This window comes from Cetorhinus maximus, chromosome 5 (assembly GCF_964194155.1).
Source record: "Cetorhinus maximus chromosome 5, sCetMax3.hap1.1, whole genome shotgun sequence".
NCBI lineage: Eukaryota > Metazoa > Chordata > Chondrichthyes > Lamniformes > Cetorhinidae > Cetorhinus > Cetorhinus maximus.
The window spans coordinates 7,074,024-7,100,178 of record NC_135883.1 but is presented as its reverse complement, the minus strand read 5'-3'; the positions used below and the strand labels follow the sequence as shown (position 1 = coordinate 7,100,178).

Sequence of the window (26,155 nt, the reverse complement as noted above, 5' to 3'; positions counted from 1 at the left end):
GTTTTGGCAGCACGTAATTATGTCAAGCAGTTTAAGTTGGCGATTGATGCAAGTAATGTAGGTATTGGGGCTGAAATGTTATAAGATGATGAAATTGGATTTGAGAAACCGATGGGATATTTTTCTCAGAGGCTGAAAGTACATCAGAGAAGATATTCGACCACTGAAAAGAAGAGACTCTCGGACTGGTGTTAGCAATGCAGTATTTCAAGGTTTATGTTGAAAGCAATTTGTCAGAAACAATTGTTTATACAGACCACAATCCTTTCAAATTTCTGGACAAATTTCGATACCAAGCTGCAAGACTGTTCAGCTGGAGTTTATTATTGCAACCGTTTAATTTACAGGTTATACATGTTCCTGTATAAGAAAATCTAACTGCAGATACATTGTTAAGAGTTTAAAGCACAAAGGAAACTGGACATTTAAAACCTGGACACTGGACTGAAATGACCTCTGTTGATACAAAGGATTTGTTGTATATTGTTCTGTTAATGCATGCACCTGGTAATGTAGTAGTTTGTATAACTAGATAAGTATGGTAAGAAATGTAAGATGGGTTGAGAAAATGAAGCCGTCTTTTCAAATTATGATGGCTAATTTTTCCATAAGAATGGAGGTGTCATGAAACTATCTTATTTTTCATATTATTGTAGGCTGGTGAGTGAGAGCGTGGATGATTCTGCCTGTGTCACTGACTTAATTAGACTAGAGGCGCTTAGATTACAAGATTGGAATTTTGGAAATGGAGATGGATAAATTAGGATGTGGCTTCACAGGTAGGGTGTGAATGAAATTTGCATTTTAGATAAGTGAAGGGGTTGTTTGATTTTCAAAGGGATGGTGTAATGTTTACAACTAACAAGACAAGTGAAGCAAAGCAGTATCTTTATTTTTCACAAAGTGCTGACCATAATGTTGACAGGAAAGATTTTTATATTATGAGAAAAGTAAGTTTCCAAAGACATGTAGAACAATGGGATTTTACACATTAAAGAAAGGGAAACATATATGAAGAAGGATGGAAGGCTATGTGGGGGTTGGCTATGGAAGATCTAAAAGATACATTGTGTGAAACAGGCTTGGAAAAAAGCCTCTAGCCACTCTGAAGAAAAAGTGCTGCCCCAATAACTAAAGTTGTGTTAAAAAGCCTTTGGAATTCCACTGTCGAGAGGATGCTGGGGTAACCTTGCTGGATTGGATTTTATACATTTAAACTATATGTTGGACTGTTGCCTTAAAGGGGGTTTGTAGTTGGGAGTCAGGTTAATTAGGAATTTTGGGATTTGTTATAATATCAAGTAACTATAATCTTATGTATGTGTTTGAATTATTTTCTTTTGTTAATAAATGTTTTAATTTAATTTTTAAAATTTCTAAAGGTGTTACTGGACTCATTACTTCTGAATTCAGTGCACAAATCTTCTCATAATCAACACACGTTGTGATATCGTGGCCAGGTTTCCCTTGTGGCTTTGGTCCACCTGGCACACATCACCTGCTGCATCAAAACACACTTTACTGTCTCCAACACAAGGTCCTCACATTTCTGGAGGTCCTCAACATCCTCATTTTTATCTCTTCTACAATTTTGAGCTGTTTTAAATTGAACTCAGAACCACCAAATCACGACTTCCTAACAATCTTCTCCTTTATTCTCTTCAACTTTAGCAGTCAGCTTTGCCTCTTCATTTTGGTTTTTTGAACAAAAATGAACCAGAGGGCAGCCAACACTATTGCAACCCCACCCCAGTGGGGTTGAGTCAGTGCCTTTAAGAGCAATGGTGATAAAATAGAAGGAAAAAAAGTTCCCTCTTGCATGGTCTTTCATCTTTCTTGGATGCCAAATCTGCTACGCAGCTTTCAAAATGCAAGCAGATATACACAAAAACATCTACCTATGACACACACAGTCAAACAGGTGGGCAAAGAGAGGCAAGCAGAAATCTACTGCTATGTGTTTTATTATTATTTTATTCTAATGGAGAACAGAACATCTTATGGGGTATGGGGGAAGCTTAAGCAACTTTTGTTCAATACACTCAAATTTCATATAAGAAAACATTTCTCTCTGCAATCATTTTTGATTAAGTGTCAACTTTAGCACTATATGGAGACTCTTAGTAAACAGCGAGGAGGATATCAACAGACTTCAGGAGAACTCGGTGAGCCTTGGTCCTTATTCTTGGTTTTTTGAACAAGGATGAACCAGAAGGTAGCCATCACTATTGAAACCGGACCCCGGTATGAGTCAGCGCCATTTCTGGTGAAATGGACAGAACATGACAGATTAAATTTAATACAGATATGGGCACAGTGATTCATTTTGCTAGGAGGAATGAGTGAAGCAATATGAACTGAATGGTTCAATTTTAAAAAAGGCTACACAAACAACGACGCCCAGAGGTGGGCATACACAAGTTTCTGAAGACGGCAGGACAGGATGAGAAGGTTGATGAAAAGGCGTATGGGGTCCTGACTTTATCAAAAGGAAAACAGAATCGAAAAGCTAGGAAACTTTATAAAATGCTGGTTAGGCACCAGCTGGAGTATTGTGGCCAATTCTACACACCACACTTCATGTGGGATGTTGACGTCATAGGGGAATTTACCAGAATGTTACCAGGGACAAAAGACTTCAGTTCTGTGGCGATCTAAAGAAACTGGGATTGTTATCCCAGGAGTAGAGAAGGTGAAAGGGAAATGTGATTCAGGTGTTCAAAATCATGAAGAGTTTTGTTAGAGTAAATGAGGAGATGCTGCTTAAGCAGCAGGAAGGTCAGCAGCCAGAGGACACAGGCTCTGTGGTTGACAAAAGGACCAATGCCAAACATTTGTTTACACGTCGAGTTATGATGATCTGAAATGTGCTGCCTGAAAGGGTGCGGGAAGCAGATTCAATAAAAGCTCTCAGAGTGGACTTGATAAATACTTGATAAAAATTTGCAGGGCTATGAGAAAACAGCAGAGGAGTGAGAAAAGTTGGATAGCTCTACTAAAGCGATGGGACGGTACCAAAGGCTGAATGGCCTCCCGTGTTGTGACATTCTATAATTCGCAGATTCACAAAGAGGTTCTCCCTCCGTGCTCAGTCATTTCAATGATGTCAATTATGGAGGAGAACTTCCTCATGAGTCACTCCCAGGGTATTTCCAGTGTAAACATTGTGGGATGAGATTTCAAGCCAGCTGGAGAGCGATTCCAGTGCAAACCCTGGATGGTGTGCTACAGGCTGCGAAATGTCAAGAGAGTGAAAACCAAAGCTGGATCCGACTTCTCAGGCCCAGCACAGCTCACAATGGAACTGCTCCGGGACATTCCACATAATTGACATCATATCAAAGATTTGGAAAAGAGTACTTGAGAATTCTCATATGAATGATAAAAGTGACTTCATCAAAAATAAAATACGCGTAACAACAATGGAGTGCTCCTAACCTGACAGCGACCTTTATGTGCACGGCTACATGAGCACTAACCTGTCGTACGCTGCTATGACGAAGTTGAGAAGCAGGCTGATGGACTGTTCCACGCTGATTTGATGGGTGGTTGGAAGGCGTTTATTTAGCTGGTAATAGATAGATGAAATGATGGTCTCTAATCGAGATACATTAATTTCTGTGCTATGGTCCAGGGTGTTGAGGCCATTGTCCCGAAAAGCTTCAATCAGGTTCCATATATCAACAAGGTGGACTGTAGACGAGAAGGAGGATGAATTGTCAAAGCAAAAAACATAGACCCACATTGCCTCGCAATTCCTAAGGATAGAAATCTATCTTAGACAACATGAAATTAACCTCAACTGCACTGCACTTTATCTTTGACATGCATCGAAATCAGAACAGGATCTTCAGACCAATCCACTCTGCAAGTGGACACCACTGAAATGCAGCATATGATGATCCCACTCATTTCACGAGTGTTGGTGATTCAGTGTCAGATTATTAGGAGGAGGGAAGCAAAATCAATCGGAAGGGAATAATGCTGCAACCCCTTAATATTGACTCCGGACCCCAAAAAGCCTCCTGGATTCAGATTAAACATGGGCAAAGAAATCTCTGGCTGATTGCCATCTATCGCTCTCCCTCAACTGACGAACTAACATTCCTTCATGTTGAGCACCACTTGGAAGCAGCACTAAGGCTATCAAGGGTACAGAACGTATACTGCTGTGCCATGCGACTCCAGATCCACAGCAATGTGGTTGACTCTTAAATGCCCTCTGAACAAGGGCAATTAGGGGATGGCAATAAATACTGGCCTAGCCAGTGACGTCCACATCCCATGAACGAATTAAAAAAAACCCCACCTCTGGTGGGTCTGTCCTGCCAGTGAAAAAGGACATAGCCAGGGATGGTATGAAAGGGGTCTGGATGTTGCCTGAGAGGTATGATTCTGTGAGCGTGGCTATGTCAGGCTGTTACTTGACTAGCTCACCCAATATTGGCATAAATCCCAAGATGTAGTGAGGAGGGTTTTGCAAAGCCGCCTGGGCTGTGTGCGCCTTTGTTGTATCAGAGTCCTTTGCCTAGGTCGATGCTGGGTGATCCATCCAGTTTTATTCTTACTGTACGTTTTTGTAGCAGTTTGGTACAACTGAGTCATTTGCTAGGCCATTTCAGAGGGCAACCACATTGCCCTGGATCTAGAGTCAAATATAGGCCAGACTGGGTAAAGATAGCAGATTTCCTTTCCTAAAGGGCAACAGGTTTATTTTCCTGAAAAACATCAGTGAACCAGTCGGGTTTTTACATCGATCTGATAGCTTCATGGTCACCATTACTTATATTAGATTTTCTTAATTCCATATTTATTTGATTAACTAAATTCAAACTGACAAGCTGCCACAGTGTGATCTGAATTCATGCCTCCAGATTGTCAGTTTAGCTCTCTGGATTATTAGACAGCAGCAGAACTACCAAAACAAACTCGTCAAGGAGATAGGAAATATCCAACCAGTTATTACTAAAAGATACAATAAGCTTTTTAGTAAGCTTAAGTGAGCCAGGCAGATCATCTTAAATTGATTGTTAGTGTAGCTTCTAGCATGTTCTGAATTGTTCAGCAAATGTCCAATCGTGTAATCACATCTAAAATTAGACGTTATGCTCCGTGTTTTGCAAGCATGGGCTAGTCGAGTATGGTCAGTGCTCTACTGCTAAAAACCAAAAGTGTGTGCTGTTTCATGGGGACGTGTTACCTACGCATCGGACATCACACCAGCACCAAAACTCATATACCACATTATTCATTTGAGTGATCGGCAGATCGAAAGAAGCTTTTTGGCTCAATAGCAGCATCCCAGTAGTGGAAATTGCCACTCGTGCTGCTATGACATAGTGGCAGCATGAAACAGCTAGTTTCACCTGCTGCTCACATTCTTGAAGATGCAAAACAAAAACCTTCGACAGCCTGTTTCCTTTTTCAGCAATTCTCTGATTTTTTTTTTTAAAACTCCTTTCGGCTTTGATCTTACACCGTGCTTTTGTGAATGTTATACACAGCTGGAAATAAAATAATACTGATTTAAGAGGGTGATAAATAGGTTCGGAGCAGCCCGCTCTGTTATGAGGGAAGGAGAGCTGGTAAAATTTGTGAGAACAGAGATTTTGGTTAAACAAAAAAGACGTCGATGCAGCATCGATCAAACTGGATGGGTTTCCAAAGCTTAAACAAGGTTCAGGTTATGGAAGAAAACTCCATCAAGATGGTTGCCATCTTTTACCAAATCCAAAATCAGACAAAAATGTGCCATGTGTGTTTCTCTTTCACTGAGGAAACATTCCAAGCCAGCCTTTGATCTGCCTTTTTGTTTTTCTTAAAAGGAAAAGGATTAGAATTAGTTTGGAGAATGGCAGTGTCGTCAATGCGAGAGAGGCCTGCATTGTGATGGAAGGAAATCTGCTCTTTGACTGTGTGCGGGGGTATTGTTTTTGATTAGTTCCTGAAAATTAAATCATCACAGAATTGTTACAGTGCAGGAGGAGGCCATTGGGCCCATCGTGTCTGCCCCAGCTCTCTGAGCATTTTAACTTCGTGCCAATCTCCTGCCTTTTCCCCGTAACCCTGCGTTAAATAAATGGGCGGCGTTAAAATGTAGCATGAACGCATGTGGTGATTCCTGTCAAAAACAGCTGCTTACCCACCATATCAAATGGACAGTCTGACTCAACTGTTTGTGGGTGTGAGGCGTTACGATGAGAACGACCAAATCTAAAGCAGAGGAAAATATTAATTTGCTTTCTCCTGTCGGAAACTATGAATTTTATTTTTTTCCCTTAAAAAATATATCTGAAACTGTAACTGATCTGACAAAAAGGTTGTGCTTTAATAAACATGGTTAAAATCAGACATTTTGTTCAAACCCTCCTTCCAAACTTCAGTAAGCCATCCAGAGCTTTCTGCCATGCTTTATTTGTTAAGTGAATAATATCTTTGTTATAGGAGCTCCTGTGAAAGTTACCTTCAAGATGGGTAGCACTCATTCCCACTTCTTACTTAATGACTGATGCACTCCCCAGCAATTCAGTGGTGATTTGTTGCTGTTTTATGAATATGATATTTGAGTCAGTCAGGTCCAAGTAAGACAAAGAAATGACACTCAAAGAATGACGCCAGACAGACGAAGCACATACTAGAAGCACGATTTTTATAAGTAGTCGATCTTCCTGTAGTGAGTCCAAAGATATGCAACTTTGCCACAACAATAAAACATCTACGTGACATACAAGGTATTTCGCTGTTGATCTCCTGGGGCATTTTGCATGCAGAAAAATCAAACAGCTTGTTCTTTCCCACTCTCTAAATCATGTTGGCACTTTACCTTCATTTCCCATTCTTTCTGCCTCTCTCTATGTTCTTATGTGATATATGCATTAATCTGTTTAGCTGAGAGCAGAGGTTCCCTCATTATTCTGCCTGAAATCAGGGAATAATGCAGAAGTTGGAAAGTAGGAATGTGGGTAAGGAGAAAAGGAAGAACAGTAGATGAAGGGGAAGTGAGGAGGATACAGGCACATCCACTCCTCCTCAGCTATTCCAGTTTGTTCCCCTACCTGTTCTTGTCCTTATCTTCTCCTGCACCTCCCTTTTCCTCTTTCCTCATCTTTCCCCTTGCACCTCTTGTCCTCCCCGACTCTTCTCCCACTGTCCCCTTTGTTCCCGCTTCATTCCCTCATCTCTGCCCTCCTCTCTGCTCCCCTCGTCACATCCTCTTCTTACACCTCCTTCTACTCTTACCCTCCTCCTTCCTTCTCTCCTCTCCCTAACTCCCCCCTCCTTCAGCTTTGGCTCAGTGGTGGTACTATTGACTTAAGTAAATAGATTATGTGTTCAAATCCCACACCAGGACTTGAGCACATAAGCTTGGTGACAATGAAAAAGTTTTGCACTGCAAAAGGTGTTATTTTGTGGGTGGCATGTTAAACTGAGGCCCCATCCGTTCTCAGGCAGATATTTAAGGTCCCATGGCCCTAACCAAAGAGGGACAGGAAAGTTCTGCCAGTGACCTGACCAACTTTTATCCCTCAAGGAACATAACAGTTAAGTGATTATTTATGCTGATTCTGGGACCTTGCCAGGAACAAATTGACTACTGCATTGCCCAATGAAATAGAGAAGTGTTTCATTGGCTGTAAAGCCCTTTGGAATGTCCTGAGGTCATGAAAGACAAAATGCAATTGCATTCTTTTTTCACTCAAATTTCTTATTCAAGTTGCTGACTGAGGTAAGAGAAAGGTGTGAATAATCACGAAATGGGTGGGACATTCAAAATTTTAACAAGGATGAAGGAACCAATTAAAATTGTTACCTGGCTTAAACAGAAAAACACAGCGCTTATTCTAACAACCGACACCCTCACAATCATTTCACAATGTCATCATCCCACAGAATCAATCGGAACATTCAATGAAAGATTGATGCGTTTATAAATTTCGGCCAATTCTGAAAACCATGCTGATATCCTCCAGGATCCTGGCAACCAACTTGTAACATTTTCAGACAAGTGCAATTGCCTCCAGTTATATATGTATCTTTGGCAACAGAATTACAGATGCTTCCAGTGAATGTGAACAACAGATTGCTGATCATATCGTAGCTTCCCATCACATGACACAACTCTGAACCGGGCTGAGGTCACATTTCTGATTTCACAAATCTAAATAGTGGAAACACAATAAAACTACACGCACAGACGCCCAGGCGCACCCACACACACAAGATTTAATATACATGTAGTGGAATTTCCAAGAAGTAAGCCGACTTGTGTGCCCAGACCCAAGCATCAGGGACGTGAACCACTTGCACAAGGTTACATTTTAAATAAACTATTAGATAATCAATACGATGGACCAGGGTCACACATTGTTCCACCTGCATCTCAGTCGGGGAAGGTCATTGTGAAATCAGTAAAGTGAGAAAGATTTTGAATCTCATGTGTAAACCTGAAGTGCACATAACAATAAGGCACACACAATAGACTGAAACTACATTTGAAATAGCTGGAGTGAGAAGTGCAATGAACTATATGCTGCCTATTTCAATTTGCTCGAGTTCGCAATACCTATATCCAAACATGTTTGCCGAAGCAGTTCATCTCATAAATGAACGCTTTTCCGCTCATTTAAAATCAGGTCTTTGGGGTTGGAACATTTCTCATCTCTTGACAGGATCTATTGTTAAATGCTACACTGTCACGGAATAATTAGGTGCTAGAGGATAAAAGGTGGCATGAATTTCTCTGAGTCATCACAACTGGCAAAAAATCATAAGTCATCAATCGGAAAGGCAGCACTTTATTTTAAAGATTACAGCTTCATTTAGTTTATTCTTTCCCTCCAGGTTGGTATCCGATGGTCCTTCATTCGCTGCGTATTGTGGGTGGGGGTTTTCGGTCTCGCCAGCGGCGGGGGCATTGTCTCAGGTGGGACGAGAAAATATGGAGAGCGGCCAACGGTGGGTTGGCAATGCCCGTCGCTGGCGAGACCAGCGAATTCTTTCTACAATCTTCCTCAACCCACCTCTGCATAAGATCCTACTCTAGGCGAACAGATGTATCCTCTGGTGGAAAATATACTTCAAGGTAACTGGAGCGATGGTGGAGAGTGAGCAACAAGCAGTAAAATTTATTGTGAGGGCATTATTCAGAAGTTACACCCATTCATGCACTATTTTTTTTTATTGCCAATCTCATTGGCATACACTAGAATAGGCCTGAGAAACTCGCACCATAGATTTCCATACTTAGGAGGGAATATAAGTTTAAATCATCTAACCATCATTTATGCACATTAGGCACAGCAAGCTCAGAAACACAGCCATGGAAGCGTTTGAATTTTAAATATGATTCCATGAAGCCATGAACGTCTTTTCAAGATAATGGATTTCACTGAGGATGAATAAACTGGTGCTTTAAAAAAAATCACCTTGGCCCAGATTCTCCTGTCAAAATAATGGTGGGGTGGACGTCACTCACCATTATCTACAGGGAAATGGTGCAGCAACTTCAGGTTGAAAGGCAGATGTGTGGTCAAGAGTGAATATCCAAATGTTGCTATCTGAATTGTGCCACTCCACCAGTGGCTTTGTTGAAGTAACATCTTGCTACCCATTTCATCATTGAAATGCCTTGAATGGCATGAAGTTGCTGGATTTGAGCAGCAAATACAAACAAAACTCGTCACATTCCAATCTAAAAACCCGTTTAATGATTCTGTAAGTGTCAACTGTAGCCAATCAACCTCTGGCACTGAAAATCATGATTTCAAGTCTCATTCCTTCAGAATTTTTAATTGGTGGAGATTTTGAATTTTCAAAAAACCTTTTCCTTTCCACTTTTTTCCTGTTAATCCAATTCTTCTTTGCCTCTTCATTTTTCTTTCTTAACTTGATTTGGCATTGAATTCACACAATCTAATGTACATTTCTTCACATTGTGCTGTTAATTTTACAATCCTTCATTGTAATTGTTTAAGGAAATCCACTCTCTGTGATATTGGCCTGACATTGTGTTGAGAATAACGAGCAGGATATCAGTGCACATCTTTATTTTGGAAAAAGTCAGAAAGCAAGGGACAGAGTCTGTACAAGCACAGTTAAATGCAGAAATCTGGAAGTCGTATTTCAAGTTACCCGAGAAGCTGCACTATAACAGTATCTCTTGAAATCCATGTAAAGGTGTGTAGTTGTTACACTTAACCACTAAACAGGGAAGAAAACGTTAGGGCTGAATGCATTCAGGTCAAAGTGAATTGATAACAATGTGATAAGTCATAATTACTACCACACAACATCTCTGACCCTGAAAGTAATGTTACAATGTGCTGTTTTTCTGTGCTGTAGTGTTCTATGGGTTCTATGGGTTATGGACTGGGTGCAGGTCAATGGGACTAGCAGAATAATATTTCGGCACAGACTAGAAGGGCCGAATGGCCTGTTTTTCTGTGCTGCAGTGTTCTAAGGTTCTAATGTGGACTCTTATTCTCAGAATGTTATCAGCATTAGAGATTTTTTAAACAAATTAATTTTTTCTAATTTTTTTCAACTTTTACTGACCATCTCCTTTATCCCTCACTCATAATACCATTTTTATTTCCTTTTCTTCATTTCACTTTCTGTCCAATGTTTCAACCTAATTTATGACTTCCTAGTTTTGATTGTGTGTGCCTCAATAAGGATCCTTCAGTCTGCTCGGTTGAAGAGCCTCACTATTGCTTTCCCTAGTCACCGATGTCCTACAGAGAGCATGGCACTGAATTGAACATCCAATGGCAGCAAGGCAGAGTTTTGAGCCCCCACCTGGGCCAGGAATGGAGTTCGGAAGGAGCTAAAATTTGCTCTGCTGGCAAGTGTGCTAGTTTCCTGGCTTCACCCCACCTCCTAGCCATTTTTGCAGCGGTGGGATGCAGGGGCAGCAGGGGTGGGTAGCTGACCCTCCTGCAGTGCTGGGTAGCTCACACAACTCATTAAGAGCCACTTAGGTTAATTCAAGGGAGCCAACTGGGATCCTTCATTTGGTCTCCAGGTTCCTGGAGGCGGCAGGGGCCAATTTGCTTGCTTGGAGACAGCCGACCAGTAGCAGGCCAGGGCAAGACCAGTGCTCCGGGCAGGTCCAGAAGCCCTCCCCGCCTGGGTGCTGCAGCAGCCACAGCTGATCCTGTAGCGGGGGCACCTCCCCCACCCCCACCACCACAGCAGTGACCCTGCTACAAAACCAATTTTATATTTGAATTAAAAAATTTGCAGAGTGAGCACCTTCGGCTGGAAGCACCTTTTCCCTCACTTACCTTCCATTGCCTCCTGCTGCTCCTTTGGAGCTGGTTGGCCTCTAATTGGCCCTCCAACTTTGAGAGCCGACCTGTCCGTCTTGAATTGGACAACGGGCCCAGCCGCTGGTCGCCCTGATCAAAGAGAGACAACTTCCCCCACACGGTGCGGTTTCTGACCCAGCCTGATGCTGGGGTTCAGAAGCTCACAGGAAAAAACCCTGTTCCGAGTCTGTGAAAACTCTGTGGGCAGCTGTCTGCGTAGTGAACGGCAAACACAGGTCCCTTCACCACTGACTGAAAATTCCAGGTCATTATCAGCTCACGCATCTCTGGGCACAAATACATCGGAAATTAGACCCACACACACCCAGCAAACCACCCTTCACTTCGCAATCGCTGTATCCTTAATAACTCACCTCCGCCCAGGAATTCGATTCTTTTCTTTCAAAAACAGGTGTAATTTATGTTAATACTTACGATTATGTTAATTTATGTTAATACTTACGATTATGTTAATTTATGTTAATACTTACGATTGCATCTTTTTTGCACAAATCGCAGCTTGCATGCTGTCCGATAGGTTGAAAGCCTGATTACATCATAATTTTGAGCCCCTGAAAGGAAAACAAAACAACAGTCAGCCTATGTACGGCCCTAAAAAGATCCAATGCCTAACGGTACAACGTTAATGATACTTCCAACAGGATTAATGGCTGCTACCAGTTAAATGGAAAACACCCACTTGGAAATTCATTTTGCCAAATATTGGAATTAGAAAAACAAATTACTTTGGAGTGTGCCTGATGTGGTGGATTATAACACTGGTTTTTGGCTTGAATCCTTCCCACATAGATAGGTAAAAATAAGAGTTTCTACTAGACACAAATTTAACATGCAATAGTTAATACTCATGCACAATTTGCTTCAATGGTTGAGTGGTGCAACAATGTGATATTTCGTACAGAGCAGCATTACTTGAACTTACAATAGTCAAGGTTATAAACCTTATTAAAATGTGAAGTTATGTTGCATTGATATTTTTAATATATGTGAATATTTGCATTGGACTTAAGAACGGTTGACCTATTTCTTTAAAACCTTAATGTAAATCTTTGCGTTTATCTGAAATGCGTTTGAGTATATGTTGCAGGGTTTATGATCTGCCTTCATCACAGTTTAGAGTGAAGAAATCACTATTTCAGCAACCATTACTATTGGAGTCGAGTTGTCCTTAATATGGAAGGTAACTTGGGGCAGAATTCCACCCCCCACCCCCCCCCACCGATGGGGGTGGGGGGAAGTTCAGGAGCAGGCGCGTGTGAGCGCGCCTCTGATTGACGCCCCCAATTGGGGGCCCGCCGCCATTTTACATGAGCGGGCCAATTAAGGCCTGCCCAGCATGACGTCCGCCAGGAAGCGCTATGCGCTCCCTGTGCAGGCGGGGAGAGAGGGGGGGATTCCCTCAGCCGGGAGTGTGCTCTTTCGCGCATGCGCATGATAGCGTGCACTCGTCTCCCTGAGGCTAAGTGCTGCCTCAGGGAGATCGGCGCCAAATTTAAAAATGTTAAATTTAGAAAAATAAAATTTCCCTGACATGTCCCCTCATGTGACATGAGTTGGGACATGTCCATCAATTTTAATTAAATTTTTAAAAATCTACATGAAACCTCACCCCGCCCGTGGATGAGGTTTCATGCTTTTTCTGAAGTCCGCCAGGGCTCCCAGCCTGTCCGCCAACCTTAAGGTCGCAGGTCCTTTAACTACTTCAATTAGTTCTTAAATGGCCTCAACAGGCCGTTGACAGGTCGGCGGGAGCACAGCTGATTCAGCTGCGCCCCCGCCAACCTGAAAATTGAAATGACGCGGGGTGACGTCGGGAGTTCTGCCCGACATCACCCCCCGTCAGCGAGCGGGCCCCACCCCCCGACTTCAATATCCTGCCCCTGAACTCAATCAGATTTGGTGAAAGAACATGCCATTTCTGGCGTTGTGTTAGCTGTGCCAGTAACCCCTCGTACTTCATTGCAAAGCCAATTGAAATTTGTCGCAAAAACAATGGAAAATCCAATATTTCCATATAGATGACTTTGATTGTGTGCCAGGATTACATAATGCAACACTGAGTAGAAAAGCATCAGAAGATGTCAGTTTGCACCACTTAACTGAACAATGGCAAAATTAATTCAAGTGCCAACAAAAAAAAAGCTTTTCTTTGCTTTAGCAAGACAGCTGCTCTTTCATCTCAAATACTTAAAATTTACCTCAGAAGTCAATTTAAGTGACCCCCCTCGGTGCACGAGAACAGCCAAACAGATCCCATACATATGAGGAACGTTTGAGGACTCTGGGTCTATACTCGATGGAGCTTAGAAGGATGAGGGGGGATCTGATTGAAACTTACAGAATACTGAAAGGCCTGGATAGAGTGGACGTGGGGAAGATGTTTCCATTAGTAGGAGAGACTAGGACCCGAGGGCACAGCCTCAGAGTAAAGGGAAGACCTTTTAGAACAGAGATGAGGAGAAACTTCTTTAGCCAGAGAGTGGTGAATCTATGGAATTCATTGCCACAGAAGACTGTGGAGGCCAGGTCATTGAGTGTATTTAAGACCGAGATAGATAGGTTCTTGATTGGTAAGGGGATCAAAGGTTACGGGGAGAAGGCAGGAGAATGGGGTTGAGAAACTTATCAGCCATGATTGAATGGCGGAGCAGACTCGATGGGCCGAATGGCCTAATTTCTGCTCCTATGTCTTATGGTCTTATGGTCATATGACCATTTCCAGCAAGGCCACAAACTCAGGACCCTGTAGGTTGCAAAATTATCTGGGACACCTCACAGAGTAGATAGTAAAATGCCTAAAACACAACTCCATCAGTATAGTTGCACACAAAGCTCACACCCCAAAACAATCTGCGTTATGAAGAAGCAATAAAATAAAGGCGTGAGAGTAAACTTTAAGGGTGCACAAATAAGAAAATAATGAATTACTGTAAAATTTAAAAATGGCAATCAAACGGCAATAAAGAGTGGATAGTAAAGCTGGAAAGGGATTTACAATATGCAAATCAACAGGACTGAACATGGCTTTTTGCTAAGTTATAGTGTGCTATCAAATAGGGGCTGCAGCGTCTTGGACTAGGACTGACGGGGTTTAAGGAGGTTATGACCATAAATAGAGGGTAATAAATGAGGAGTTTAAAGGAATTAATGTCAGTAAAGAAAATGTTAGAGAAACTTAAGGGACCAAAAGCCAACAAATTCCCAGGGCCTGATAGCCTACATCCTGCGGTCCTAAAAGGGGTAGTTGCACAGATAGTGAATGCACTGGTTATGATTTTGCAAAATTTCCTAGATTCTAGAGTGGTCTCAACAGTTTGAAAGTTACCAAATGTAACTCCACTGTACAAGAGAGGGGAAAGAGAGAGAGAAAAAACAGAATTATGGAGCAGTTAGCCTGTCATCAGGAATCTATTATGATGTAAGTTTCAACAGCACAATTAGAAAACCACAGTATGATCAGACAAAGTCAATTTGGTTTCACAAAAGGGAAATAGTGGAGGGTTCGCGGAGTTGGGGGCAATATTTTAGCATGCATGGAGGATTAGTTAAAGGACAGGCATCAGGCAGTAGGGATAAACAGTGCATTTTCATGTTGGCAAGCCTTAACTAGTAGAGGCCCTCAAGGATGAGTTTCGCAACTTCAGCTACCATATATACTCATACAAAGGTCAAATTTGAGAGAGATCAACTGTTTTAGGTCAAAAGCCATGGGGTCGACTTTTACACGGGTAATATTTCTGAGGGGTAGACATGCGTGCTTGATTTAGGCTCAATAAAGACGGTCATCGTGGAGTAAACTAAAAACCAACAGATCTAAAGAATTCATATTAATTCTGTAGCATTTATTTATTTTATAACATAAAGCATATACATTTCATCCGATACAATATAAATATATCATAACAAATTAACTACAACATTTCATTCAGAAATCCGTCAAACTCACTCTGATGACTATCTGAATCACCGAGCAATTTGTCCCAATAGCCTGGACGTATAAGATCATCATGTGGATCTTCTTCGTCTTCAAAGGCATTATGATCATTGGTATTACCGGTAGCTTTGGCATCACCATTCCACAAGTAATTGCCCTCGGTAGCATTGAGCGCATTCGATATTCCACATTTTTGACATGATTTTTTTTGACAACATTGGGATCAAGCGCCTATGACCCGTTGACACAAATGTTACAAGTGAGGGTGCTCGCATATTTCTGCTTTTGTCTTCCAAGTTCCAATTATTGCACATGTGTTGGACACTGCACTTGAGGGGTTTATCCATACACACATTCAAGGGCTAAACAACACTTGCAAGACTGCCAGGAATAAGTGCTATGTCAGTGTTGGTTGATCTTGAATCACATACTACATCATCAACAAGGTAGGATTTGTATATGCCCAGACGAGCAAACTTTTTTCTTTGCACAGCCTTCCTGGTCTCAAATTTCACCCTTCTTTGATTCATTTCTTGCAATCACCTTCATCCATCCAGCTTTTCTCATGAACATGGATCACAATGCCTTTCCGACATTTCTTTCTGGGGAATGCTTGGCACTCGAATATCACACGGGCTTTATTTTTGTGCCATCCACCATACGAGATAGAAACACTGTGAACTAGGGCTTCTCAACGGCCGGTCGTTTTTACAAGGATAGTTTTCTCACCGTATCTTGGTAACGTGTTTGTTTTGCTGGCATGTTGCAGTTCATCAGTGTTTTATCCATAACCCATATTTCCAATGCAGGCTAATCAATTCACATTCTTTTCTCGATATTCGATGATAAAAAGGTGGAATTTGATGATTTTATGGTCAAATTCAGATGCCAGACATTGTGAAATTTTCCTTTTCAGAGACTATTAGGATGCACCTTTTCATGAATTTTGTGCACCACCTGACACTGGCCTTAAGTTCTGAAATACCATCTTTCTTTGCTTCTCTGAGGGCGTAGAGTCAGATGGTTCCACGGGTGATAACATGACCATTTTGCTGATGTTCGTTAACTCCTACTGCCACTTTTTTCCCCCCCAACTTAAATTTAGCTAGGTACTTTCCCGAAGGCATTGTGATAGGTCACGTGGTACATACTGGTCTTGTCAACCGGCTGGGAGATTGCCGCTAGAATTGGCAGAGGGAAAATCCAAAGGTTCCCATAGGGACCTTTAAATTAATGAACCATAGTAATTACTGGTAAGAAATTAATAATCACAACACTGTTTGATCCCTGAAAAATTAGGGTCAACTTTTACACAAGGCATATGAAAAATTACATTTTGTTTTACACCAAAGTCATGAGGTTAACTTTTACATGAGATTGGCTTTTACACGAGATTGGCTTTTACACAATTTAAATGGTATTAATCACTTAGACGAAGAGACCAAGAGTAATGTATCCAAGTTTGCTGATGATTAAAAGCTAGGTTGGAATGCAAGCTGTGAGGAGGTCACAAAGAGATTGCAAATAGATAAAGACAGTTTAAGTGGGTGGGAAACGAGGTGGCCGATGGGGTTAAATGTGGGGAAATGTGTGGTTATTCACTTTGGTAATAAGAACGGAAAAGCAGAATTTTTTTTAAAAGGCTTAAAGCTTGTGAATGACGATGTTCGGAAAGTGCGTGGAACACAGGAAGTTAGCATGCAGGTACAGCACGCAATTAGGAAGGTACATGACATGTTGGCTTTTATAGCAAGAGAATTTGAGTACAAGAATAAAGAAGTCTTGCGACAATCATACAGGGTTTTGGTGAGGCTACACCTGGAGCACTGTGTGGTGTTTTGGTCTCCGCATCGAGGAAGGATATACTTCCCGAAGAGGTGGTAAAGTGAAGGTCCACTAGATTGATTCATGGGGTGACGGGGTTGTGCTTTGATGAAAGGCCGAGCAAATTTGGCCGATAATCTCTCGCGTTCAGAGTAATGAGGGGTGATATCATGAAACATACAAGATTCTGAAAGAACTTGACCGGGTGGACACTGAGATGTTGCTTCCCCTGGCTGGGGAATCGAGAACATGAGGGCACAGCTTCAGGATAGAGGGTCGATCATTTATGTCTGAGGTGAGGGGAAATTCCTTCATTTAAAGGGTTGTGAGGCTTTGGAATTCTCTACCCCAGATGGTTGTGAATGTTCCATCATTGAATATATTCAAGGCTGAGGCAGGTAACTTTTGATTTCTCACGGAATCAATCGCTATAGGGAGCAAGCAGGAAACTGGAATTAAGGCAGATCAGGCATGATGGTATTGAATGGCAGAGCAGGGTCAAGGGGCCATAAGGCTTACTCCTGCTCCTATTATGTTCTTAGTGAACGTGGACAGTCCCTGGAACCTCTTGACAGCCAAACGCATAAAATTATTGTAAATTTTGCAAATTTTATTCGACTAGTTAACACTCATCATATTGAGGAATTAAGATTTTTTAATTGCTCATTCATCATTTATCAATGAGCAATGTACGTTAAAGTGCCTTTCAATAAGATCATAGGATATTGGAGAATTGTAGGATGTACAAAAGGAAACACTGGGACGATGCGCCTCAACTGTTCCTCATAAACCCCATATTGGCCGTTCACATGGCATCCTGGAAAACAGGCACCTCTCTAATTTATCACCCAGGATATACTACATGGCACAGTGCAACGTAGAGTGGAGAAACTGGGAGAAAACAAGACTTAAAAAACCAGAGGGAGAAAATTGAAATGCCCTTGGGATTTTTTCTTCTCATAAAAACATAGAAAACAGGAGCAGGAGTAGGCCATTCGGCCCTTCGAGCCTGCTCCGCCATTCATCATGATCATGGCTGATATCCGACTCAATAGCTGCTCCCACTTTCTCCCCACATCCTTTGATCCCTTTTGTCCCAAGAGCTACATCTAACTCCTTCTTGAAAACATACAATGTTTTGGCCTCAACTACTTTCTGTGGCAAAAACAAAACTACTGCGGATGCTGGAAATCCAAGACAAAAACAGAATTACCTGGAAAAACTCAGCAGGTCTGGCAGCATCGGCGGAGAAGAAAAGAGTTGACGTTTCGAGTCCTCATGACCCTTGAAGGGTCATGAGGACTCGAAACGTCAACTCTTTTCTTCTCCGCCGATGCTGCCAGACCTGCTTAGTTTTTCCAGGTAATTCTGTTTTTACTTTCTGTGTTAGCGAATTCCACAGGCTCACCGCTCTCTGGGTGAAGAAATTTCTCCTCATCTCAGTCTTAAATGGTCTACCCCGTATCCTCAGACTGTGAGGATAGTTCTCTAACTCATTACTTCAAAAACATGAAAATCTTGGAACACTTTTCCCCCTTAATGTTACTTACTTTCTTCCTATGTACAACAGGCTTTTACATCTAAGTTTTGACTTCATTTAACCACAATTGTTGAATTTGCCACATTTGTTCTTGTACTTTATCAAGCTTACTGCCTTTGGACCTTGGTCCTTAGCCTTTCACAATTATTTATTTTCATTTTACTTAAGTATCAGGCCAACACAATGAATAAAAAACATTCCTTCCTAATAAGGAACAATTAAAATAAGCATTATGTTATGTCTTTATATTTCCAATATCATTTCAATAATGACACAAAATGTTGAATATTTAATATTAATTTCAAGTAATTGAACAAATTGGAGTGTTGAAATTCTTTGAACAAAAAACAGGTTTATCTTTATAATTAAGGACCCACTAAAACTGGAATCATCAGAAATCGCATTTCAAAATGGCACATTTCTGCAATTTCATGAATTCTAGGAATTATTCCCATTTTTCTGTTAAAAAGAATTGCATCCCCATATCCCTAAATTAATTAGCATTGCTAATTATCCATCCTTGTTCTTAAACAACAATAGCAAACTTAATTTATAATCTTCCAAATTATTATAGCACACAGATAATTAGACGTTTTACAAAAAAAAAATTAAAACCCCATGCCAAACTTAGAATGATCAGTTTAAATCAAAATAGGAATAGCCAGCTACAAAACATCAGGCAAAATTAAGCAACACAAAAAATGATGTGGCAAAATCTAGCTTATCACCCACACAAGCTTAGTTTATTTTATGCAGCCCTTCAATAGGTAAACCAAGTGTTCCTTGGTACTTTCTGCATCTAACCACTGCTTTCCCACTTTCTGGTATAATGCACAGCAACAAAGCCTCTAGTTTTCTGGATGTTTCAAAGAACAAACTTAGAAAAACAGAAAAAGGGAGCAAATTGTTTTGGTATAGATAGACAATAGTTGCCCTGTGCCATGTTTCCCTGGCTTTTGAGATTTTTAGTGGAAAGCTGGATTGTCCTTTGTTGCTTTTAATCTGACTACCACATAACAATATGTTCCGTTCAGTCTGTAAGAAGATGCACCTTATTATTACTGACAAAAAGTAAACAGGTTAGTAGTCAAACCATGGCTGTTGCTTTCATTTAGTCCTGTCAGTGGGTGAATCAAGGCTAGATAGTCCGACAGGTATGTTTTAATCCTATATCCTAAATCAATTATTTACCAAATGCAAAATAGTGCTCCAGCAGGGGAGGTGGTGGTGTGGCGGTATTGTCACTGGACTAGTATTCCAGTGACCCAGGGTAATACACTGGGGACCCGGGTTTGAATTCAATAAAAATCTAGAATTAAAAGTCTGATGATGACCGTGAAACCATTGCCAATTGTTGTAAAAACCCATCTGGTTCACTAATGCCCTTTACGGGGGGGAAATCTGCCATCCTTACCTGGTCTGGCCTACATGTGACTCCAGACCCACATCACATGAATGAATAAAAAATCTACCCTACCAATGTGGCGACATAAACAAGCTGAGGCACCTGAACTGCTAGTTTCCACCCATCCTATCAAAATATTTTAACACCACCATAAGATTGAAGTGTACGTAGAGCCCTTAAGAGAACTTGAATTGTGTAAAGAAAGCCCCCGGTTCAATCCCTTGTGTGTATTTAACTAGCTCATCTCAGCTGAGCCAGCATCAGGTATTACAATTAGTACAGTATCTTTCAGATTGGAACAGAACCAACATTTCTGGCTTCTAATCACGATCTGATAATACTTACTGCAAGTACTTATGTGTGGACGCTGGCTGACAACAGGGTCAGGATTAGTTAAGGTGCTCATGATCAGTATGTTTCTCTGCATATGGAACGCTATGAAGACGAAGATTTGCGCAAGTGTCAAAGGGATGGAGAGGAGTTTGCTTCATTATTTTTTTTGGAGGCCTGTATCTTGGTTACAATGCATGTTCATCTCATAGGCAGAGTGTTTATTCACCTCTGGAAGCCTGGGGTGAAATTTTCCATTCTGGAGACTAAGTCTGATGGCGGGCGGGGAAGTCAGTGTGATCCCCACTGGGTGGTGGGGTGGCTGAACACACACAATCTTTCGCTTTTCAGCTAATTAGTCACGCGTCACCAAGGAGCTGAGTGACCCTCGTGGTGAGGTGAGCAGGGGTTTGCCCACCCTGCCGTTAACTCACGGGGCTGAAGGTCCTGGCGCCATTTTGAAACGGCACCCGGACAGACATTCGCTCACTGCAGGCCGGGTGTTGTGGTAGAGGGGAAAACAATGGCACCAAAGAGGAGCAAGCCCTCTGCACCACGGTTCAGCGAAACCTCTCTGGGGATTCGCCTCCAAGTTATCAGGAAAGGTGAGAGGCCCCTGCAGTGCTGCAAACAGATGAATAGGGTAAGTGAAAACTCTACGCACTGCAAACCCACATGCTCATAAAGGCATCAGGCAGTCTAAGCATCAGAGCACACAGGGAAGTCACACACGACCAGCAGGTGGGACATTTAATGTGTTACAGCGCAGCCACTTTAACCTCACCATCCCTGGGTTTATCCTGTACCACCGACAGGACAGATCCACCAGAGGTGGTGGTGGCAGCACAGTGGGATACATTCAGGAGGGAGTTTCCCTGGGAGTTCTCAACATCGACTCTGGTCTCCATGAAGTCTCATGGCATCAGGTCAAACATGGGCAAGGAAACCTCCTGCTGATTACCACCTAGAGCTCCTACCCGCCACCCCCTCAGCTGATGAATCAGTGCTCCTCCATGTTAAACACCATGTGGAAGAAGCACTGAGGGTGGCAAGGGCACAGAATGTATTCTGGGTGGGGGACTTCAATGTCCATCACCAAGAGCGGCTTGGTAGCACCACTACAGACCGAGCTGGCCAAGTCCTAAAGGACAAAGCTGCTTGGCTCCGTCTGCAACAGGTGGTGAGGCAACCAGTAAGAGGGTAAAACCAACTTGACCTCATCCTCACCAGTCTGCCTGTCACAGATGCATCTGTGTTGACAGTATTGGAAGAACTGACCACCACACAGTCTTGTGGAGACGAAGTCCCATATTCACATTGAGGATACCCTCGATCGTGTTGAGCGGTGCTAATAATGTGCTAAATGGGATAGATTTTGAACGGACCTAGCAACTCAAAACTGGGCATCCATGAGGCGCTGTGGGCCATCAGCAGCAGCAGAATTGTACTCAAACACAATCTGTAACCTCATGGCCCAGCATATCCCCCATTCTACCATTACCATCAAGCCAAGGGATCAACCCTGGTTCAATGAAGAGTGCAGGAGAGCATACCAGGAGCAGCACCAGGCATACCTAAAAATGAGGTGTCAACCTGGTGAAGCTATAAAACAGGACTGCTTGTGTACCAAACAGTGAAAGCAGCAAGTGATAGACAGAGCTAAGTGATCCCACAACCAACAGATCAGATCTAAGCTCTGCTGTCCTGCCACATCCAGTCGCGAATGGTGGTGAACAATTAAACAACTAACAGGAGGTAACGGTTCCACAAATATCCCCATCCTCAATGATGGGGGAGCCCAGCACATCAGTGCAAAAGGTAAGGCTGAATTAGTCGGTACAATCTCCAGCCAGAAGTGTCGAGTGGATGATCCATCTTTGCTTCCTCCTGAAATCCCACGATCACAGTTGCTATCCCTCAGCCAATTCGATTCACTCCACATCAGATCAAGAAACAGCTGATGGCACTGGATACTGCGAAGGCTATGGGCCCTGACAATATTCTGACAATAGCACTGAAGATTTGTGCTCCAGAACTAGCCATTCCCCTAGCCAAGCTGTTCCAGTTACAGCTGCAACACTGACATTGATCCGACAATTTGGATAATTGCCCAGATATGTCCTGTCCACAAAAAGCAGGACAAATCCAACCTGGCCAATTACCGCTCCATCAGTCTACTCTTGATCATCAGTAAAGTATTGGAAAGTGTTGTCAATAATGCTATCAATTGGCACTTACTCAGCAATAACCTGCTCACTGACGCTCAATTTGGGTTCCGCCAATGTCACTTAACACCTGACCTCATTACAACCTTGGTCCAAATATAGACAAGAGAGCTGAACTCAAGAGGTGAGGTAAGTGTGACTGCCTTTGACATCAAGATAGCATTTGATCGAGTGTGGCATCAAGGAGCCCTAGCAAAACTGGAGTCAATAGGAATAAATGGAAAGCTCTCCACTGGTTGGAGTCATACCTAGCAGAAAGGAGGATGGTTGTGGTTCTTGCCATCAATCATCTCAGTTCCAGGGCATCACTGCATGAGTTCTTCAGGATACTGCCCTCGGCCCAACCATCTTCAGCTGCTTCATCAATGACCTTCCTTCCATCGTAAGGTCAGAAGTGGGGATGATCGCACAATGTTCAGCACCATTCGCGACTCCTCAGATACTGAAGCAGTCCATGTCCAAATGCAGTAAGACTTGGCCATATTCAGACTTGGGCTGATAAGTGGCAAATAACATTCACGCAGCTAAAGTGCCAGGCAATAACCATCTTCAACAAGAGGGAATTCAACCATCTCCCCGTGACATTCAATGGCATTACCATCACTGAATCCCCCACTATCAACACCCTGGGGGTTTACCATTGACCAGAAACTGAACTGGACTAGCCACAGAAATATGGTGGCTACAAGGGCAGGTCAGAGGCTAAGGATCCTGTGGCGAGTAACTCACCTCCTCATTCCCCAAAGCCTGTACCATCTACAAGGCACAAGTCAGGACTGTGATGGAATAATCTCCACTTACCTGGATGAATGCAGCTCCAACAATACTTGCAGCCCGCTTGATTGGCACCCCATCCACCACCTTCAACATCCAATCCCCCCAACCACCAATGCACTGTGGCATCAGTGAAGAACTCACCAAGGCTCCTTCCAACAGCACCTTCCAAACCCGTGACCACACATAGAAGGACAAGGGCAGCAGGTGCATGGGAACACTACCACCTGCAAGTTCCCCTCCACACACCATGCTGACTTGGAACTATGTCACTGCTCCTTCACTGTCGTTGGGTCAAAATCCTGGAACTCCCTTCCTAACAGCACTGTGGGTGTATCTACAACACAGGGACTGCAGCGGTTCAAGAAGGCAGCTCACCACCACCTTCTCAAGGGCAATTTGGGCGGGGCGGGGGGGGAATAAATGCTGATCTAGCAGACGTCAGCAGACTGCAAACGAAGGGTAGAGAAGTCAGTCCATGTTCTGTCTGGTGCTGTGGCTCCAGCATGTGAGCGCATCAAAGTCTCCGTCGAAGTGTGGCAGCCGCCTTGGAGACCCAGATCCTGCAGGATTTGCACTTGGATGCGCACACCGTCACTTTAGCCATTGATGCATACATACATACAAACTAGGAGCAGGAGTAGGCCACTCGGCCCTTCAAGGCTGCTCCGCCTTTCATTAAGATCACAATTAATCTGATTGTAACCTCCCACCTATACCCGATAACCTTTCACCCCCTTGTTAATCAAGAATCTATCTCGCTCTGCCTTAAAAATATTCAAAGACTCTGCTTCCACTGCCTTTTGAGGAAGAGAGTTCCAAAGACTCACGACCCTCAAGGGAAAACATTTCACCTCATCTCGGTCTTAAATGAATGGCCTCTTATTTTTAACCTGACCCCTAGTTCTAGATTCTCCCGACAAGAGGAAACATCCTCTCCACATCCACCCTGTCAAGACCCCTCAGGGTCTTAAAGGTTTCAATCAAGTCACCTCTTACTCTTCTAAACTCCAGTGGGTACAAACCTAATCTGTCCAACCTTTCCCCATAAGACAACCCACCCATTCCTGTATTAGCCTAGTAAACTCTCTCTGAACTGCTTCCAAAGCATTTATATCTTTCCTTAAATACAGAGACCAATACTGTACACAGCGTTCCAGATGTGGCCTCAGCAATGCCCTGTACAACTGAAGCCTAACCTCCCTACTTCTGTACTGTCTTTAACTTTTTTAGTTAACCGTGGATGATGAGTTCTCCTCTTGGGAGTTTTTTTCTCTTTGGAATGTATATATTCTGTGTATTGTGAAATATCCCTTCAAAAGTCTGCCACTGCATTTCTATGGACCTCTCTCTTAACCTCATTTGCCAGTTCACTTTAGCTCTGCTTTCATGCCCACATAATTGCCCTTATTTAAGTTTAAAATACTAGTCTTGGACCCACTCTTCTCTCCCTCAAACTGAATGCAAAATTCCCATTCCAGCAGTGGCTAGGTGAAAGGAGGACAGGGCACCTTGACCTCCCACCAAGTGCCCCTTCTCCTCAAGAAGTCAGGGAGGGGCCATCGGGCACCCAAAGGGTGGAGGAGCTTCAGGCAGGCACAATGGGGACATCCACCCAGGCCGGTCCAAGGTTGTCCTGCCACTCTAACTCCCTTCTGCCATTGACCCCATCAAATCCGGCTTGTCAGGCCGAGGAGAGTACACCAGCACTGGAGCAGGAGGCCCTTAGCAGGCCGAGGCCCTCAAGGCCTCGGACCACCAGAGGACACCCGCTGAAGTCATCTCAGACAACAGGGCACAGCAATCAGCAGGCTGCCTCCATCTTAGCTGCAGATAGCGGAGCTGTAATTAGACATAGCGGTACAGTATGAAAAATTAAAAAGTGTTGAATACACACTGGTGGCACAGGTGCGCACTCATTATTTTGACTCTTCACCTCTGTAAATATGTTGCATTAATCCTTCTCCAAGTCTCATGGATTCAATGGATATCCAATCTGATTCAATGTCCCACGTTCATTTAAGGGACCAAAAGGAACTCCCCCCCCCACCCCCCAACCAACCAACGAACTCCCATTTGGATCCTCAGTTGCATTAATTCTCTCTCAATCCCACCACAGTGAGTAGCCTTTATTTCCACATCTGTGTCATCAGGAAATGTACATCATCTGTGACAGTGATGACCGGCTAATACAATTGCCAGCCTTAAATCTCAGGCAAACATGCTCTGGGCTCCGGCGAATTGCTCATCGTGATGAGCCGGTCCATGTCAAGGACTGTCATGCTCTCAAAGAGAGGCGTTTGCAAATCTCCTAAGGCAGGGCCTATGAAGGGAAAAGGTTGTCATTGGCTGCTGTGTCAATACTAACTGGGTCATGTCTCTCACCAATGCAAAGATCATCCAGGACAGAAACTTGCCAGGTTTTCGATGATCGCAGGGTCCCAAGTATTTAGAACTAATCAAACTCACTGTCTGAGGGCAATGCAAACAACCCTCACAGCTTTTGCGGCACAATGTAGAGTTAAAGGTCACTGTGTCCAGGTGTGTGAAGGACGATTGAGGGTCACTAGCAAGATGATGGCTCTGCACTATGCGTTTCAATGAGAGCTGGCAGTGGGAGAAATGGAATTCTCTGGATGATGCTCTCTCTTGAAACGTCCAAACGCAAACCATTGAAGAATGGTATTTCTGTTCGGGCCGCCTTACTAAGCTGGTGTCACACTAACATGACAGAATGCCTGTGTGATTTGGCTTTTCAGCCACTTAACAGCTGCCATGCCCACTGACTTGGAG

The 26,155-nt window shown here is 42.9% G+C and overlaps 1 protein-coding gene across 6 annotated transcripts in view; it reads right to left on the bottom strand.

The window, feature by feature from the left end:
- Positions 1 to 26,155, bottom strand: part of dtnba (dystrobrevin, beta a) — a 461,468-nt gene that overhangs the window by 339,159 nt on the left and 96,154 nt on the right. For all 6 annotated transcript variants that reach the window (XM_078541481.1, XM_078541476.1, XM_078541482.1 and 3 more), the window contains exons 3-4: positions 11,801 to 11,881; positions 3,480 to 3,693 (exon numbers count right to left, since the gene is read on the bottom strand). In XM_078541481.1, the coding sequence (XP_078397607.1) occupies positions 3,480 to 3,693; positions 11,801 to 11,881 (295 nt within the window). The remainder of the gene's footprint in view (positions 1 to 3,479; positions 3,694 to 11,800; positions 11,882 to 26,155) is intronic.